Raw genomic sequence first — 18128 nt, 5'->3', positions numbered from 1 at the left:
GTTAAGTCACTTAACTTAAACAAAAGAGTTAGGGTTCCACTTAACTTAAGTGGAACCCTAACTCTTTTGTCAGATCAACTAAGGAGCGCGGCATGCATTTCTCCATCTTGATGGACTCGATTAAATATTGCTACGTATGGAAAATTTAACTTTACCTTGTGCCTTGAATTTTATAAGCCCCATAAGTTCCGTCGTAATCGCAGAGTGTTAAGGACTTGCTCAAGTACTTAGTTCCATGTTCTGATTGCTCCTTGTGTATCTCAACCAAAGCTTGAACCGCGCTTTCACATCTTCTTAGGTAACTTTCACCCATGCCGACTGCATTGTCTGAATTAAATAATTTTGAAGTTAAACATGAGGTTTATAGCATTTTCTGACAATCTGGTGTTTTTTTTAACTTTATCCTGATTTTTATATAACTTATATAAATCAGAACTACAATAACATTCAGAACAATAAGAGCTATGTGCCAACTACTATCAAATGACTGTATCTATATACGTGTTGAGTCAATGAAAAGGAATCCTTGAAGTTTGGTCGAGGATATGACAATGGTAGCATTATTTGAACAAGTGCATAGCACTATGTTGTTAGTAGAATTCGGTATATTTTACCTCAAGACTCTCAAGTGCAATAGATTACAACATATACAACGCTACTAGTTCTACTCTATGCCGGCTTGCTTCTCCGTCGCTTCCATTTCTGCTGCTTTCCTAATAACAACTGAAATAATTAAGTAACTAGTGACGTACAGCAAGGAAGCAGTTTAATGTTTGTCTGAAGCACAGGTAGCACTGTAGGTTGGCCACTCCTTGGTTGCGCACACCAGCAGAGTCCGTTGTCGCACTGTAGCGGCTCGTAGTCGCCAGTGGGTGTGCAGTGGATCGTAACTGCTCGCTTCTCGGATGCTTCCAATTCTGCTCTTCGCCTACTACACGCTAGAAAAAGTTATCCATGTAAATAAGCACAGATACAGCATCCGCATTTGCTATCGATGCATGATATTTATCATAGAGTACGCTGGTATAGGTACTTCGAAAACGCCAAGGATGGAACACTAGGAACAGCCTAAATACGTGCCCGCATAAATTGAGCTAGGTTTATTTTTGTCTACTTATATTAATTTATTTTTATTACATTTGGTATGTATATGTATAAGCAAGTATAAAACAGTATTTCCAAAGAAAAATCTAATCTTTTTATACAATCCCTACTGATACAAACTTTTTGACCGTTTCTTTGAAACGTGCAGAGTGACGCGAATAATGACATACGTCTGTCATATTTATTTTGACTAACGTTTACGGATGGGTGATATTAAATTATTGTACTAGTTTCTTTTTATATTTGCATGTGATTTACTTAACAGATTTTTGTTATTAGAATACCTTTTTCGATAAAATCACTGTATCCCCTTTCTAATAAATGAGTTAGAAAGGGCGAAACAAAAATATCAAATGCTGTAAAAAATGTTTACCACTCCAGTTGAAGCGCCCCCGTTTCAAACCACACCATGGCTCAAATGAAGGTAGACATTCTATTCAGATACTATCGTCCTCACTGACATTTAGTAAATTACCTTGTTTCAAAGACTATCCACCGATGGAATATGGAATAGTGTTGCTCTTAGTAGACAGCATCAAATACACTCATGGAAGCTATAAGTGATTATGATCCAGTTTTTGGGTCTTGTGTGTTTCTTTCTTTCTGTAATTTTTATGGGTGGTGTGCTGGCTGTGTGGCTCTACATTAGTAATTATAATTAATATACAAGACTTCAGTCCCCTAAAGTGCCCTAAACTAAACAGTTTTTAGTAAAAAAATATGATTTTTCGTCAATGATATTTTTTTAGCCAACCGATTTTAGCGCGTGTGACGTGCGTCACATATATTGCACATGTACTAAAGATGTTTTTGGACAAATTACATTTTCATTTTGTCATAGAAAAAAAAATTCAAATTAAATTCTACGCGTTTGTGTCGATTAGTTAATGTAGCTTTATGAATTAAAGCAGTGATAGTAGGTAGTATTTAGTTTAACCTACCGCACGACATGTTCTCTGCTTGGCCTCTCCACATTTGTCCAAATATTCTGTTCCCGCTGCGGCCGGAGCAGAAACATCTGTGTAATTAATTCAAAGCGTTACAGACGGCAAACAGACGTGTCACGGAAAAATCAAACACATAAATATACATCATTATATGAATCTGACAAAGGTTCAGTCAGCATATCCATACAATATTAAAAGGGATTAAATAAAATAATATTACCATCCACTCCAAAAATGGCCATGGTAATGTCACATTTATTACGTATTTAAACAAATTTTAACAACGCATAACCAATAAAAACATAATAACATAAAAACTCGAAAATGCGCGTTTTCCCAGAGATAAGACCTAGCTAGATCGATTTTTCGCCCCCGAAAACCCCCATATAGCAAATTTCATCTAAATCGTTAGAGCCGTTTCCGAGATCCCCGAAATATATATATAAATAAATAAATAAATATATAAATAAACAAGAATTGCTCGTTTAAAGGTTTAAGATTTGTTTATCTAATAAGAAGAAGAACTTACTCTTCGTTTTATCTGATATATGCATTTGGTTCACATTCTCGTGTAGGCAACTATGCACTAGAGAAAAAAAATCCAACTGCATGCAGTATTGAATTGAAATGCACCTGCAGAGTAGGTATAGACTGTTTCACTGAATATTTTAGACATGCACACGGCACTCTAAAGAGGAGGGTTGAAAGTTTGAAAGCTAAAATATTGGAATCGTAATGAATCATACCTCCCTGTGAACAAATCTCCCTTGCATTGCACTGGCGCGTAACTCCCGTCAGCCAGACAGCTGGCGGGGGGCCTGCACTTGCCAGGTACGGGTATGCCTGTAACAGACAATGTAAAACTTGAAGAGCAAACGGAAAACTTTATGGGTTACAAAATATCAGTTACAGTTAATGCACTGAAAAGATTCTGTTGCTATGTGCTACGGATCTGTTTTTATTTTGATTATACTATCACTTGCTTTTTAGACGATTAGACAAATCCAAATATTTCTCGAAATGTTTTTGAAGCATTACTGTGAAAATAAAAACAATAAAGTATGTTGGACCCCCGCCGCTTTCCGGCAGAATCACAATTCACAAGCAATTTTTACATCTACTCTTTGGTTTGTTAACATTATTATTCTAATACATAATCATGTTCTGTTTTTAACTTTATTCCTTGTAACAATAACAGAGACAAAAGATAATGCCTTGTTTTATTTATAGCTTTTTAGTGTTTTGATTGACACGCAACGAATCACGTTTACATTTCATTTATATTACCATTACCAAATAAACGAATTCATATTATATACGCACACGCCCTTGTTATGCAAACACAGCCAATCAAAGATCAATTTCAATACCGTCAAGCGGTAAGAATGTGAAATGCGAATGTTGCTTTGATATTAAATAATATTTGCTGACGTGCCTCGTAGGTGACTTGCAAAGTGCAAACATCTGCGAAGCCGGAAGTATTTTGCTAATAAAGAAAGTAGGTAGGTAGGCGCTTCGCAGTTCTATTTGTAGACGAGACTTGTGTATTTTTGAATTCATCTTACTAACATATTTTTTATTCTTAGTAGGTGAACGACCTCCGATCAAATGAGTTTTCCGTCAAAATGTATAGTTTTTCGTTACGGCTAGGTAACCTCTGGTTTGAACGTAAATTCCATATAAAATAAATATCGTTTCGTCTGAGCCGTTTTCTAAAGCGAAAGAACCGAAAGGTTACATTCGAATATACAAAATAAATATCGCTTTCAAAAATTCTACATGTAGCTGGATTTCTTCGATTACAATCTTAACTTAATTACGACATTCGTAACCTACCTTGCATTAGCGAAATAATAATGAGTACAGCCGGTTCCCCTACGGCAATATATTGGCAGGTCCTTTCCGGGAGATTGCGGTCGGCGATCGTAATGACCAGATCGGCGAACTTCCGATGACCGTGCTATGTATTCGGAAGTACATAATTATGTATATCTAGAATGTATAATTGCATGCGGGAAATATCTAGAAGACTATTCTAGACATACGGTAGCCTGCCAAGTTCAAACAAAAAGCCGACACGAGCATTCCCCCATCACGGGCCTTGCATTTTGTGACAATAAATAGTTTGACTGTCATCTGTTTACTTTTTTAGTTAGTAGGTTGAATGGTGTACTTCCGTTTGGCCCAAATACATTTCGCCAAATTTCACTTCCCAACAAACTTATCGCAATAGTTTCATTTCCCAAAGGAACCTTTAGCAAAGTTACACTTCGCATATAACTTATTTGGTCAAATTATCATTTGGCATGATTTTACTTTGTCAAATGTTATTAGGACAAAAACTTATTTAGCAAACGTTTTTTATTGGCTAATATTATATTCCAAAAAGATGTTTGCTCAAATTGTTACTTCGCAAATTTGGCAAATAGGCATCTCTATTTAAATTTGAAGCTAAATTCGTTCCTTCGTTTTTGGTGCATTTGTATGAAATTTTGGGTACACTTTTTTTCTCGTATTAGGGTCGAAAGAGCTCGTGATTCGAACTGGCAATAATACAAAAAAATCACAGTTCTGTGTAATGCAGATTGGGGGTAATCTTTATAAATTAAGTTATAGTAGGTAGGTACAATGCAGTACCAAAAAAATTACTGTTTTTTAAATTTTTTATCATCAAAATGTCAAAATCATAATATATTTATTTACATCAATTGTCGTATTAGTTCGGCAAACGTGAAACAACCCACACATAAATACGTTTTAAAATGGCTTATTATTAACCGGGCAACTAAAATATTAAACAGGAACTTTCATTGGGCAAATGGGCATACAATAATATAATTTCGTTGTGCATTAATATTTTAGCGCCAAAAAAAATATATTAGCCTTAAATATAAGCATCATATTATTAAAAAAACTGGCAGCAAAATCAAGCCACCAAAAAAAAATATAGGGAACTTAAAGTGATAGCAACTAATATTGTAAAGCGATCATAAAATTTAGTTGTCATCTAGTTGTTCACACCTAAGTAATCAACTAATCATAACTAAGCATATCGTTTCAGCTAGGTAGTATTTTAACACGAAAGCAGTTAAATTTAATGAATATTGGTCACTTTTTACACAAAACACCTCAAATGTATTTACCAATACGCAACAATGGTCAGTATAGATACTTATAGTCGAAATTTCTAATCATGAAACGCCTAATGGCCATTATACCATTAGATATTTAAATTTTTAATTACTAATTTCAATAATTCCCACTGTGTTCTGCTAGAGTCAACAGATAGGTGCGTCGACGAGCGAAGCGAAGAGGAGCGTTTTAGGTTGACCGTGTAATGACCAAACAAAATATTTTAAAAGAACTTAATTTTTTAATTAATAGATAGCCGTTTTCTTTTTAAAATATGCTTCATAAATGGTCTCCAATATATTAATTCAGATGCCAAATAAATACTTACTTGGTACCTGCCTAAAAATAATCAAAAGCTCTAACGGCATTAAAACACAACTCATATTGATACTGATAAGTTACAAAACGAGACGTAGTCGAGTTTTGTAAAAAAAGACCCGAGAATTTTAAGAACCAATTATGAGCTGTTGCATACATTACTTTTTCTATGACAGCTGCAGCAAAAAAAAAAAAAAAAAAGTTATTATTAAAAAAAAAGAGTTATTATTTAAAAAAAAGAGTTATTATTTAAAAAAAATTGAGTTATTATTTAAAAAAAAAAGAGTTATTATTGTAAATGAAAACATACCTCTTTCAATCAAGATGATCGGAACTTGTATCTTTAAAAAAAATAAAGCAGTTGTATTATACTCATAAGATGAGCAGCAGTCATCTTATGAGCCTATAGATAGACAAAGCATTCAAATGACATTGCTTTAGATATCACTGTCAGTCATTTAATTGACACATTTAAGTGCTGGAGTAGAAAAAAATTGGAACTTTACGGTTACTATCAGTACCCCGAACCATGAGTCACTGACAGTGTCAACACTGACATATACGTAACCATGTAATTTACTTTCTATAGTACCTACATCTCGCTCGCACTAATATGTCAGTAAGAGCGAAATGCATAGAATTGCAGATATGTTCATGTTCAACAAATTACATCCGTTTGCATAAAAAATAACCAAAATGATAAAAAACCAAGGTCGGGATAAAGTATTTCAAATGAAAGCAAAAATAAGAATACTGCAGGCCCTCTATTGGTATGTAAATTGTATGCCATGTTATATTTTGGGACATGTAAGTTATGCTTAATGATACATTTGACTAAATAATACTTGGTAAAATGAAACTTGACCAAGTAATTATTTGCTAAACAATAACTTGCCAAAAAAGACTATTGCTAACTGAAAAATTGCGATAAGTTGTTTTGCCAAACATTTTTTTGGGAAATGATAATTTGGGAAACATAGTTTGGGATGTGATACTTTGGGAAACGTTTTTGGCCCATTCATTAGTAAACCAGGTTGAATGCCTTTATGCCCTCTCAATACCAGTGGTAGTGCGTCAAAAATATTCGTCAACAAGCTTTTTTCATGGGCCGCAGGAAACTTCCTCAAATGTCTCAAAAAGTGGCATACCGGTGGGATTGATTTCTATGACCGCTCCGTCACTGTTGCCTCGTAGAACTTGGCCTAGTATACCTACACATGTTTTGTGTGGGTTTGCATTTAAATCGTTCGTTAATACCGGAATAAAGCAATAATTATGCATACTTATATGAGCGCGACTAATCGGCCCAATTTATTCGATACTATAGCTTCTGCCCGCGACTTCGTCAGCGTAGAATTAGTTCTTCAATAGTAAATCCTACCCCCCTGGCCACTTCCTTCAGGGATGAATCATTCATAACCCTTATTTACTTATTTCACTATGGTTCATATAGAGAAATAAATAAACTTAGAGTGTTCACTCCATACGTGGCAAATGCTAGTGCTATTACTATATATACCTATTAATAATAAAATGTATAGAAAATAGCAGGATTATAGGACTTATTACCTATTTCTTAATAACCGTAGGGAAATAAGTAATGGACTAATTCTCTAGCATACAAATATAAACTTAATATTATGAAATAAGTATCTATTATGATTACGAATTATGAATGAATGATGAGTTTTGTTACCGGGACGACAAACTGGACAGCATCCGAATAACACTTTAGGATCGTACTGTAAAAAATCTCCTTTTGCACAATCGCTTTCTTTCAAATCCGATACACAACCCGCGCATTTGGAAGGTTGCGACTGCGACATCGCCGAATTTACCAAACAAATTAGGGAAATGCTTGACAATAACAAACTAAACATGTTTTTCGTTTTCAATGTATCGGAACATACTGAATAATGAACCTGAGCGTATAATTGCAAGCCGATTGAATTATCTTTTATCTCAAGTGCACTGTTTAAGTACCTGACTCGCCTATTATTATAATAATTCGCATAAGGAAACATCGCCGTAGTTTGTGTAGTTTAAATGTTAACATTCTTAAGTATTACTGAACCGCAATTAAAAAGGGATTGAGATAGCTGTCAATCCATATTGATTTAGACGTAAGTGTATGGAAATCTGTTATTTCTATTCCCTTTCTGATCGCGGCATGATAATAGTTTTAGGGGTTGTTTTTGCTTGTATAATATTTTGTTTCGTAATATAATACATACAATAATAAAACGCCAATTATCTCTTATTTGAATAAAGAGTAAAAAACCGTGTTAACTGTGTAGTCATTTCAATAAACAAGAGTGGGGCGTTATCAGATCAGCGCTATCGCCATCCCAAGTTATTATGTAGCGAGCAATCGCGCTAGGTCGTGCGGCGAGCCTTCCGCGCACCTGTACCTACTCGCTTTACTATCGTATCCTCGTGCTGCGTCGTCGCGACGCTTATCAAAATTTTATCTGTTTCGGTTTATACAAACGCGGCCCAGTTGTGACTTCTTACTCCATGATTTCTCACGCGCAACTCTTTATTTTCAGATTGGATTAAAACGAGCGTATACGGCTAGCATGGAGGACTGCAGGAAGAGACATCAGACAGGCACTAAAGTTTCGAAAATTGCCCACTTATTTCAAGGTATGCCGTCGAGGGACGAGGAAGACATGCGCGGCGCCGAGATGACGGTCGTCCGGACCGAGAGCCATCTGTCGCGGTTCAATACCGCGCGAGCTCTTTTTGAAAAACTGGGCGAAGAGAATCGCGGCTTTCGCATCGAGAAATCGCCATCGGCCGCAGCTAGTTTTGCTGGCACGCGCGGCGGTGCACCCTCAGTGCCCTCTCGCTCACGCTCCAGTTCCGCGGGCTCCGTCAGCCCGCCGCGGCGCACCATCACGCCTTCGCCCGGCGCGCCTCCCGCCCTCAACGGCGACCGCCTCGCCAACGGCTCCTCGCAGCCCGCACCCCCGCCGAAACCGGCCAAGCCCAGCGTTTTGCCAAAACCGGAGAAACCTGATAGGCGATTCAATAAAGAACTTATAGAGAAACAAAGAAACTGGACTTCTCATTTTAGTAAACCGCGTCCGTCGTCGCGGTATGAGACACATGAACCTAGTGCGCGAGTGGACTCTAAATATCCTAGTGGTGTACCGGAAACAAAGTCACCGGAAGTTGTCGAAAGAAGTGCTATTCCCTCTCGTGTATACTCGCCCCCTCTATCGCCATGCACCGGGGACTCTCAAGCGCAGCGTCCTACAACTCTCCCTTCTAGTTTAGTTCATAGAGGTGCGTCAGGTGTGAAATCTCCTAGTCCGGTGAAAACGATTGCGCCCGTGTCGCCATCTACTATATCCAATAATTTAATGTCTCCCACCTTTAGATCAGATGTAAGAAGTGATAATTTAAGTTCTTCCTCTAAAGAAAGTGTTGACGCTGGTTCTCAGCAAATAGGTTCGTCTGAAATTGTTCATCCTAAAACTCGGTCGACGCGAACTTCACTATCTGCCAGTGATGAGGCTATCGCGGAGAAGGATTCCGCGTCAGACAGAAGTCCTAGTTTGCAATCTTCTGATTCGTCATCGAGGTCCGCCGAGAGATCGTCCCACTCGCCTTCGAAATCCGCCGAGAGATCATCCCATTCAACCGTCTCTCCGTCTGCAAGCCCTGCCGCAGTGGCCCCGGCTTATTCTCCTAGGTATCCAAAATCGCCCCCTTCACCACCCATTCGATCTCCGAAATCACCTCCTCCATTACCACACGAAAAAGCTAAAATCACAGCGAGTGATCTAACAGAAAATCCAGTATCCGAAGAAAGAGAAGAATTTAAACAGGAAGATAGAACTGATGGAGAAGTTCCTGATATATTATCACGAGCGCCCCCTTTGCCCAGCCCTAGATTACCGGTTTCACCTTCCGCTCAAGAAGACGATGAAAAGTTAAAGTATGAAAGAGACTCGACCGCTCCACAAAGTCCGGAACCCTACGATAATGTAGCAGATTCACCAAAGTTACTTAATAAAAGCGTGGACGAGGATGGTTACGAGCACATAGAGTACAGGGACGAGAAGAGCAACCGGCGCTCGTCGACGCCGGAGTCGCCGGCGGGCGCTCCCCCCGCGAGCGCGCCGCGCTCCCCGCTGGCATCGCCGCTCGCCTCGCCGGTGCATCGGGAGTACTCCTCGCCCACCGTGTTGTCATCACCCGTACCTCGTGAGTGCTCTTTTATTTCGTAATAATAGGAATGGTTAATAATAGTTCTGGCAAAAGAAACCTCTTGTCTCCTCCCCTTGCTTTTACGAATTATGAAGGTATAATTATGTATAAAACGAAAAGAATTTGGTAAATGAATTCCAATCATACTCGTAAAGTCGGTTACCTATTCTCTTTAGCAGCTTGACATACAGAAATACCGAGTTTCGATCCTGTAGGACCTTCAGCTTCGTGGGCAATTTAGGAGAGTAACCGATACACTGATAGTAACGACTAGGAGGTATGGAAGCCGTTTTATAATGATATAGAAAGTATTAGGAAGTTATTTCAATATGTGCCTACATAATTTTTGTAGGTAATTTTAGTATTGATTTGAGATCTAAGATCAAGTTAAAAGTTTTCAGCGTCGTGGGAAGTAAATATCCTTTCTCAGTAGTTAGTAGTAGTTCCGTAGGCGGCGATTGATGTACGTTTGGCGGTCTCGTGCTCCGTGGGTTCAATGTAATATTGAGGAAGTCAAGGTATTTGAGTCGTTCGAGTCGATCCCGATTTAGATGCTCCGGCGCCGCCTCCGCCGCGACGCGTCGCAGTTACCCGAGCGACGTCGGTCTGCGCGCTCCCATTCGATCGTTCCCTTCACGTCTTGCACTGGAACATCCGTTTTCCAATGCATTGTCTTATCTAGACCACCCTATTGCACTTACTGTGATTGTGACTTTGTGACAACATGTTTATAACTTTGACTGTTCTTACTCGTACATATAAACATTGTGATTGTTAAATAAACATCAAAATAAACTTGCGATTTCGTTGAAACTTTATTGTTATCGATATAATAAAGCATTTCGCCTTCAACGCGGTTTTGACTTGGTATTCAGTTTACGATAAAGTTGCCCAGGGAGTTCGCAGAAGCTTTAAAAGTTTTTATTGATTCCGTAGTCGTAAGTTCGCAACACAGACTCTGTTTTTGCTCGGCTCATTCGCGCCGCCTTGCCAGGAAACGCTTCGAGCCCATCTTAATATTACATTCATTGAGCAACGTCTCGGACGGTGCGCTAAATATTAACTACACACATTACATTTCTCCTTTTTTATTCAACGCGCTCCAAGATAAGTTATTGTTGTTGTTTGATTGCCTCTTCGCTTAATATTTAAGTAGATCTGTTATTAACTAACTAATACTAGTTACATACATATAATTAACTGATTGATATGCTAGAAGTATGAACTTAGTACCTACTCTAGATAATTGTAGAAAAAGATGCACAATACGTAGGTTGCCCTGAAAGTTTCGGGAATTGGAAAAAATACGCGTTTAAATGAAATAAAAGTACTTTTATTGTTTTTCAAAGTATTCTCCTTTGTGTTTAATGCACTTTTTCATTCTCTGAAACCAGTTTTCAAAACAGTTATTGAACTCTGAACTGGGGGTTGACGAAATGGCCATTTTATAAGCGTGGACTGCTTCTTCCGCGGTCTGAAAACGCTGACCACGCAACCGATTCTTTATTTTCGGGAAAGTAAAAAAATCGTTGGGACTTAGGTCGGGGCTGTACGGAGGATGGTCCAGTAATTCGACTTTTTCGCCCTTCAGATAGTCGTTTGTTTTCTGAGCAGTATGAGGGCTGGCATTATCATGGTGTAGTATAATACGGCGATTAGGGTTATTTTTTCGCAGTTCAGCAAAAACAATCGGTAAACAAACGCCTATATACCAATCGGCATTGACAGTTCTTCGATCTTCAAGAGCAATAGTCGCCACGTGACCCGATTTGGAGACAAACGTGGCTACCATTTTTTTGATCGTGCTGCGAGAACGAACAACTTTTGTTGGCTTCGGCTCGTCTTCGTAAACCCATACTCGAGATTGGTTTTTGGATTCAGGCTCATATGCGTAAATCCATGACTCGTCACCTGACACAATACTAAAAACGGCAGTTGAGCTTCCTCCATTAAATCTTTTTAGGGTTTTGTGGCACCAATTGACACGGACCGTTTTCTGCTCGTCAGATAACAAGTGAGGAATCCACCGGGAAAACAACTTCCGCACGCCCAACTCTTGCTGTAAAATAACTTGTACCTGACTCATTCCAATGCCTAAAGTCTCCTGAATTTCCCGATATGTAACATGCCTATCTTCTTTTATCAGTTGGCGAACAACATCGATGTTTTGATCGGTAACGGCAGTTTTCGGTCGACCCTCACGTACGTCATCCGCAAGAGACACACGGCCACGTTGAAATTCCGAATACCACCTGTATATTGTCGTCTTCGAAGGTGCTTCACTACTAAAAGCAATAGTCAATCGGTCTCCACATTGTTGTTGTGTTAATCCACTTTTAAAGTCATAATAAATCATTGCTCTAAAACTTTCGCGGGACAGCTCCATTTTCACCAGCGACTCAACGACTTTAAAAAACAATTGAAAATAGAACATTGTTTTTTTTTTCTAAGTGGCCAGTGTTTTCGAATAATGAGACTATGCTTGTAACAAAGAGGTATAACACATGTCAAATATACGTTCCTAAGTATGCAATTCCCGAAACTTTCAGGGCAACCTACGTATGCACATGTGTATGTAGTTGTGAATCGAGCAAAAACTGAGCATGGGGCCACTTTGATACTAAATAGTTATTTATTTACTAGATACCTACTTAATATTTGAACTTAAGTCTTAAAAGTCATTTATTTTAAGATAACGCGCCAAGAATATTTATTAGGTATATGTCTCGTACTCAGACACTTTATTTCCCGAAACTCATTGAAAATAAATCTTATCCAATTTGAGGCCAGACGCAACCAATTATCTTAGTGACGTCGACACATATAATATATGATTGTTTATATATAAAACAGCTAGTCTCGTCGTCGTTGGGTACATTATGTCATTTTAATGTTGCCATTTCTTTGACCCCTGTATGTTTGCCAACTTTATTCGTCCTTTAGTAGTATCGCGGTTCGGTCGGTTTTTCTGTGACGGACCGTCACTGACGGTTGCCAAAGCTTGTGCTTATCTGAATCGGTGTTTGTTTACAAACCTGGGCGCTCCCGGTGTCCAATAACAGCAGCTCGTAAACTGCACGTTACTCGTCGTTAAGATCTTTTATTGTTCTCTTTGTCGTAATCTTCACCAACGTTTACTTTTCAAACATCAGACATGGAACTTTTACAGGAATGCAGAATTTCTTTAATTAGATCTATCTCTATCATTTCCTTCACGATGGGCTCTAATAAAGCGAGCGAAGGACACGAAACTTCCACCCGCGGATGAGTTTTCGAGTATTAGTGCAGCGACTTAGCCAAAATACGGCGTTTAGAGTTGAAAGTGCGCGTGAGTGTGCACGGCTTGGCTAGAGACCGCAAGACATGGCGCAGTGATGTTGCGGGCGGCGCGCGCGCTCGTCGCATGCGCCTCAATATGCGCCTATGCGGCTGCTGCCTCGGTTAGTCCTTCCATCTCAACTGCTTCTACTACTATGCAGCCTAACACTTCATTACAACCTAAATGTTCCTCGCTCTTCAGCTTACTGCTCTGTTCTTCAAATACTTTTGAATACGTTTCAGTTGAACTAACGTATGCAAGCAAATTACCTCAGGGACTGTTTGCAATGTATTAACCTAATTGCATTGTCTACTAAGTTGCTTGACTAAACACGCTAAGAACTGGTCATATTACTATTCATAATATCTTATACGTGCTTACGTGCACACTGAGACCTGAGACCATAATTTTGACTAATGTTTAACATAGAAAATTGGAATATTATATATATAGGTACCTAGATTATGCTAAGGATAGGCATTTTAAAAGCAGTTTTCCATTTTCGATTGTATTAATCATAAAATATGGTAATTGGCATACCCGTGTCCTTGAGTCGGATTACTCGGAATATGGTGTTCCTTTAATATAGGTAGAAGCAGTGGGCGGCAGCCTCTCTAAAAGTTGTTGCATTTTATGCTGAGACGATCTTGTCTTGTAACCTTTTAAGGAACTTTTTTAAACTTGTCTTGTTTAACTTAAGGCATAATAATCATGTTGACAATTCGATAGGTACCTACTGACGTTTCTTGAATTTATTTAACGGTCTTGAAAGTATACGAACGTATGGAACGATCCCATAAGTGAAAAACGTAAATACAAATACAAATAATTTATTGAGAAAAGTATAGTACAGTGGTTGCTCTTAAAGACTAATAATTTATAAAGACAAGTGATTTACAAATGCCTGAACTAGGATTCCCTGTGTTTCAGGCAGCAAAGGGCAATATTAATTATTTATTACTTATTCACTTAATTATAAACTATAGGTATGGTACACAATATAAGTCTTATTACCTAAACAAAAAGTGGGTAAATATAAATAAATATACATACCTAATAAGTTATCGTATATACTGAGATATCAAAGAGGCGCGCATCGTCGATAATGATGCGCGCGGGTCGAGGAAAATAAAAACCAATATCTAATTGTTCACGCTCAGTTATGAAGATATCGAGGACGATATCTCAGGAGAGTGTTTCCGTATGTGTATGACATTTTATTTATGCAGTAGCTCGGCGGCGGCGCGAACCTAGTTTCTAATAACGTTCCAGCTGAATGTAGCCAGTTTAATTAGTAAATTGATCATGAGCATGAGCTCTCGCTGTCTCGTCGGCGACGGCTCGCGTGCCGGCTTATCGCTACCTTGCTTTCGCAAACTCGTATCTCGCTCGATTGTTTAATCACAAACGCGACCTTGCTGTGTGCAACATAAAGTTTGCATTAAGAACTAATGGTAATCCATGATATGAGACTAAGTTAACAGGCGCTGCTATAAACCACTCTGTTTTATTTGTTCATCTCCTTGCATGTTAATTTACTTCTATAAAATATCATCATTCCACTTCGTTGGCTACAATGCTCTTATTGTGTCGTCTTGTTGCGTACGTTTAGCATCCGTGTGAAGGCTGAATGGCCATTTGATAGAATAATTAAACACATAACAACGACTATTAACATTAATCTTATACCTATTACAAAATAAAGTTATCTCATCAGTCTCTAAATTAAATTGAACTCGGAATTAAACATGTGGGAATCTCCCATTGTACAGTAAAGTTATCGTACCGTGAAATACGAGATAAAATCATGTTATATCTTGCCTAGCTAGAGTGACGCGATGACCAGATTTTATGAAGGCGGAAAGAACCATTGTATCCACACATTGGGCCAACCACGTATTTTTTATGGAAGATCCAAATCTACAGGCGAACAGATGTCCCACGTTTATTCAGCATTGGCGGGTTCCTAGTCAATATGAATGAACTGTGTTCGGTGTGCCGTTTACTAGCGCCGTAGTTTGTTTTGGCTGCGACCTAGTTTCTATCGGATAGGTATACTCGTTATACGTACCTGCGCGAGCACCTGCGATCTGCGGAGCGGTAAAAATAGTTTCATTTCCTGAGAGAATTTATACTTCCCAACCTAAATGTATGTAGCCCGAAAATACAGACCTATTTCTATACGACGCGAAGGTTAATTAATTTTCTTTCGCTTGCTGTGCCTATTAAATTATTGTCGATAACAGTGATGGATTACTTAGGTTAGGTTAGTTAGGCAGATAAGCATCTATAGGTATACATATATATCTCTATGGATTATTTAGGAAGGTACATTTTTAGTTTTATTTATTAGTTCTTAACAATGAGATCTGATTTGACTTCTTATCTTAACTGTACCTGTAAGTAGGTACAATGATTGCCAGAATTTTTCCAGTTTATTTAAAAATATGAATAAGAATACAAGTCAAGTCAAAATATACTTTATTCATGTAGGCCTAGCAACAAGCACTTAAGCAATAACATAAAGGTCACATATATCATTAGATCCAATTAGATTATACAACAAGTGAAATGCTTACCATATATTTATGTTTTTAATTAAAACAATAATATTGCTTTGCTAATCCGCGATGTGTTTTTAATCTGATTGCTGATATAAATAGTCTTATAATGAAGATTGCCTATAGTTACAGATCCTCATAGCTATGCTGAATGACATGAAGTCAAAGCTCATAGTCGCAAAATGTTATTGTGTTTGTAACTGTGAGTACTGGGTTGAAAGTGTTAATAGTACATTATTGTCGAGGCTCGGAAGTAGCTACTTGCTGGCTGAGGATTCGTTTTAAACGGACGACCTTGGGAGTCCGTTTAATTGAATCCGAAGCCAGCAAGTAGCCTTCCAGCCGAGTCATATATAGTGCTTTTCTCAAAAATGGTGCAAGAAATATAAATTATTTACCGGAGCAACGGTCTAATTATCACAGAAAAAAGTAAAACCATTGAAAATATTTGCTTTGCCGCCTTTAAAAAAAAGTGAATTTTTCTACTGAATAAACGCCAACCTATTTGAGACACTTAAATAGTTGCGGTACCAACATTATAATAATAAGTGCTGATCATCTGTTTGGCTGTTTAATTGGACCTAGGCCTTCATTTGATACGGCCATTTGAACTTTTAAAAAGTTTGGAACTCGTTAAATAATGGAATTTGTATGCAACAAGTCCCGATATCGAGACTGCAATGTTTTTAACTTTTTAATTTTTTGACTGACCATAAACTACGCACTTCGCGACCAATTTTTTAACCGGGAACGTCGACTTTGCCGTCCATTTTTGAGAAAAATATGCTGCTGGTGCATTCCACTTTGTAGTTACCTACATCTTTAGAATAAGTTTGTTATCCATACTGCCATGAACTACAACATAGTTATTATCTGTAACAGCGGTCGGAGATCGCAAGTCATCGGAGGCGGAGGAAAGCGTGCGGCGCGGCGGGTCGCGCGCGTCCAGCGTGTCCGACGAGGGCGGGTTCAACGAGCCCTCACCGGAGGTGGTGGCGCGCCTGCGCCCCGCCGACTACCGCGACCCGGCCGCGCCCGCGCCCGCGCCGCTCACCAGCGACCACCGCGACGCCGAGCGCGCGCGCTCCGACCCCGACACGCTGTCCGTGCTGCAGCAGGTAATATCTACCACATCACTCCTGTACCTATACCCAACCGAACATTGGGTGAATGGGACATTGGGCCAGCGCGCACGCTCAATGATGCAGACCGACATTGATATGAATTTCTGATGTATGGCGGCCGTCGTCAGCATCAAAGGCGGTGAAAGGGCCATTGAGTATCTGAAAAGTGACAACCTCAACCGAATAATATTTACTTTAAATCTAGTAACTATAATGCCATATGACAAATAAATAGGCGGTCGGGCTTTAATGTGTTACTAATTTCTAGTTCTAATAGTTTTCAAGCAGCCGAGAGCTAACTTGGCTTACCAACCTAACTTTGGAAAATAACTTGGATTAAATTCCTTATGCATTACAATAAAATAAAAAAACTGTTTATTTTCAATCAAGAGGTTAGTTGTACAGTCAATCTCAGTTACAATCTCTATATTTGGAGATTATTTAAACTAAGCTTAGCCTTATATGTGAACTTATATTGTTTTGTTACAGTTAGTTAGTGCTTACATGTTAATACTAGTTATATCTTACATTAATTCATGTTAATCAGTGCTTTCTTAAGTGTACTCTTTGCTTTATCAGGATATTTTTCTAAAGTTTCTACTACTTGTTTGTAATATGTATACATATATTTTTCTTTAATACTTTTCAGGATTCGGGTGTAGTAGTGAGTGAAGCTAGTCAAGGCTCCATAGAGGTGCTCGACAAATCGACCACTAGCCAATGGAGCGTATCGGAAGCGGAGCCGTCTGGCGACCGCGTCGCTGAGACGGGCGCGGAAGCAGACGGCCGATGGGACGACCCCGACGCGGCCAAGCAGCCCGACAGTATGACGCCCGACGAGGCTGAAATCTTGCTTAGCTCTAGGTAAATTGACATTCACTTTACGCACTTTTGGATGTCGTAGTCATTTCGATAGTTCTTGCACAATATAGCTATCTTAAATTAAGCCTATATACATAAATAAAGTATGGCTGACGAAACATGAAATACAAAATACAATGAATTACTTACACGGCAATATTATTACGTGGTTATGCAATTTATGCATCCATTTTATCAACCGCCTTGGGGCATATAGAATCAGGAATCTGCAACTCGATCAATAAAATATGTGACATGGCGCTCATGTTTGCTGTCATTTCATTGTCAAACTTAGTGTAATAATGTAATAATGTGTGTAAACTTTAAGACACATAACTTTACATTTAAAAAAAAGTCTGGCCGACAACATTTTTGCCATGCCTAGAAAAAACGTCCCGTATTCCCCGGCGCTATCCCGGATCATAAGTGGCACCGCCTGGATGCACCATTGACGAAAGGGTTTGCATACGGGTCCGTTTCAGCCGTTATCGAGCGGGCTCGACACGCTTCACGCGAATAACGGAATGCATACACCAACAGTTTC

General features: G+C 38.8%; 1 protein-coding gene across 1 annotated transcript in view; it reads left to right on the top strand.

The window, feature by feature from the left end:
- The first annotated feature begins 1304 nt into the window (after window positions 1–1304).
- LOC134652327 (uncharacterized) overlaps window positions 1305–18128 on the top strand; it is a 44126-nt gene continuing 27302 nt past the window's right edge. The window contains exons 1-7 of the mRNA XM_063507498.1: window positions 1305–1528; window positions 8051–9716; window positions 11395–11411; window positions 11866–11973; window positions 13003–13159; window positions 16482–16717; window positions 17373–17587. Coding sequence (XP_063363568.1) covers window positions 1514–1528; window positions 8051–9716; window positions 11395–11411; window positions 11866–11973; window positions 13003–13159; window positions 16482–16717; window positions 17373–17587 — 2414 coding nt within the window. The 5' untranslated portion in view covers window positions 1305–1513. The remainder of the gene's footprint in view (window positions 1529–8050; window positions 9717–11394; window positions 11412–11865; window positions 11974–13002; window positions 13160–16481; window positions 16718–17372; window positions 17588–18128) is intronic.

This window comes from Cydia amplana, chromosome 11 (genome assembly GCF_948474715.1).
Source record: "Cydia amplana chromosome 11, ilCydAmpl1.1, whole genome shotgun sequence".
Classification (NCBI taxonomy): domain Eukaryota; kingdom Metazoa; phylum Arthropoda; class Insecta; order Lepidoptera; family Tortricidae; genus Cydia; species Cydia amplana.
The sequence above is the reverse complement of the archived record's forward strand: the minus strand, read 5'-3'. Positions and strand labels throughout refer to the sequence as shown.